This window comes from Gekko japonicus, unplaced genomic scaffold (genome assembly GCF_001447785.1).
Source record: "Gekko japonicus isolate JY-2015 unplaced genomic scaffold, Gekko_japonicus_V1.1 scaffold3120, whole genome shotgun sequence".
In the NCBI taxonomy this organism is placed as follows: domain Eukaryota; kingdom Metazoa; phylum Chordata; class Lepidosauria; order Squamata; family Gekkonidae; genus Gekko; species Gekko japonicus.
In genome coordinates, this window is record NW_015164757.1 from 29,301 (window position 1) to 29,870 (window position 570).

The 570-nt window shown below is 67.0% G+C and overlaps 1 protein-coding gene across 1 annotated transcript in view; it reads left to right on the forward strand.

The window, feature by feature from the left end:
• Nucleotides 1-381: 381 nt before the first annotated feature.
• Nucleotides 382-570, forward strand: part of KDM2A (lysine (K)-specific demethylase 2A) — a 120,608-nt gene continuing 120,419 nt past the window's right edge. The window contains exon 1 of the mRNA XM_015409682.1: nucleotides 382-456. Within this exon, the coding sequence (XP_015265168.1) occupies nucleotides 437-456 (20 nt within the window). The 5' untranslated portion in view covers nucleotides 382-436. The remainder of the gene's footprint in view (nucleotides 457-570) is intronic.

Genomic DNA, 570 nt, shown 5'->3' on the forward strand with positions numbered 1-570 from the left:
GGGTCTATTTTCGACCGGGCCCCCCCCCCCCTCCGGATCAGGTGCTCTAATGGGGTCAGTAGCCCGAAGCCCCGTCTAAACCCACGAGCACGGCAGCCGGCGGCCCTGTCGCCCTGCGACCACTGCGCATGCGTCCGGAGCGGCAGTGGCTCGTCCCAGAGACCGGGCGAACGGGAAGTGCCGTTCTACGAAAAACTAGGGTCTAAGCCGAAAGTTGACCAAGTAAGTGCGCATGCGTCAACGGTGCCTCACGCTAAAATGGCCTCGGCTTCTGCGCGTGCGTCGTTAGAAAGGGTCTGTGACTGGGTGGGGGGAAACACGCCTGCGCACGGCAGGGCCTTGCCTGTTGGGAGGGGGTCGGCGAGGGAAGGTTACGCAGCGCAGGCGCAGTATGGCGGCCGAGTCTGTGTGTATGTGAGAGTCTGACGGGTTCAAAATGGCGGCAGCTGCTTCTATGTGAGGGGAAGATTCTGGGGGTGGTGGGGAGGGAGGGGACGAGCGGCCGGCCGGCGGGCGGGCGGCCCCCCCCCTGCGGGGCAAGGGGCTCAGCGGCGCGGGCCCGGGTCCCCG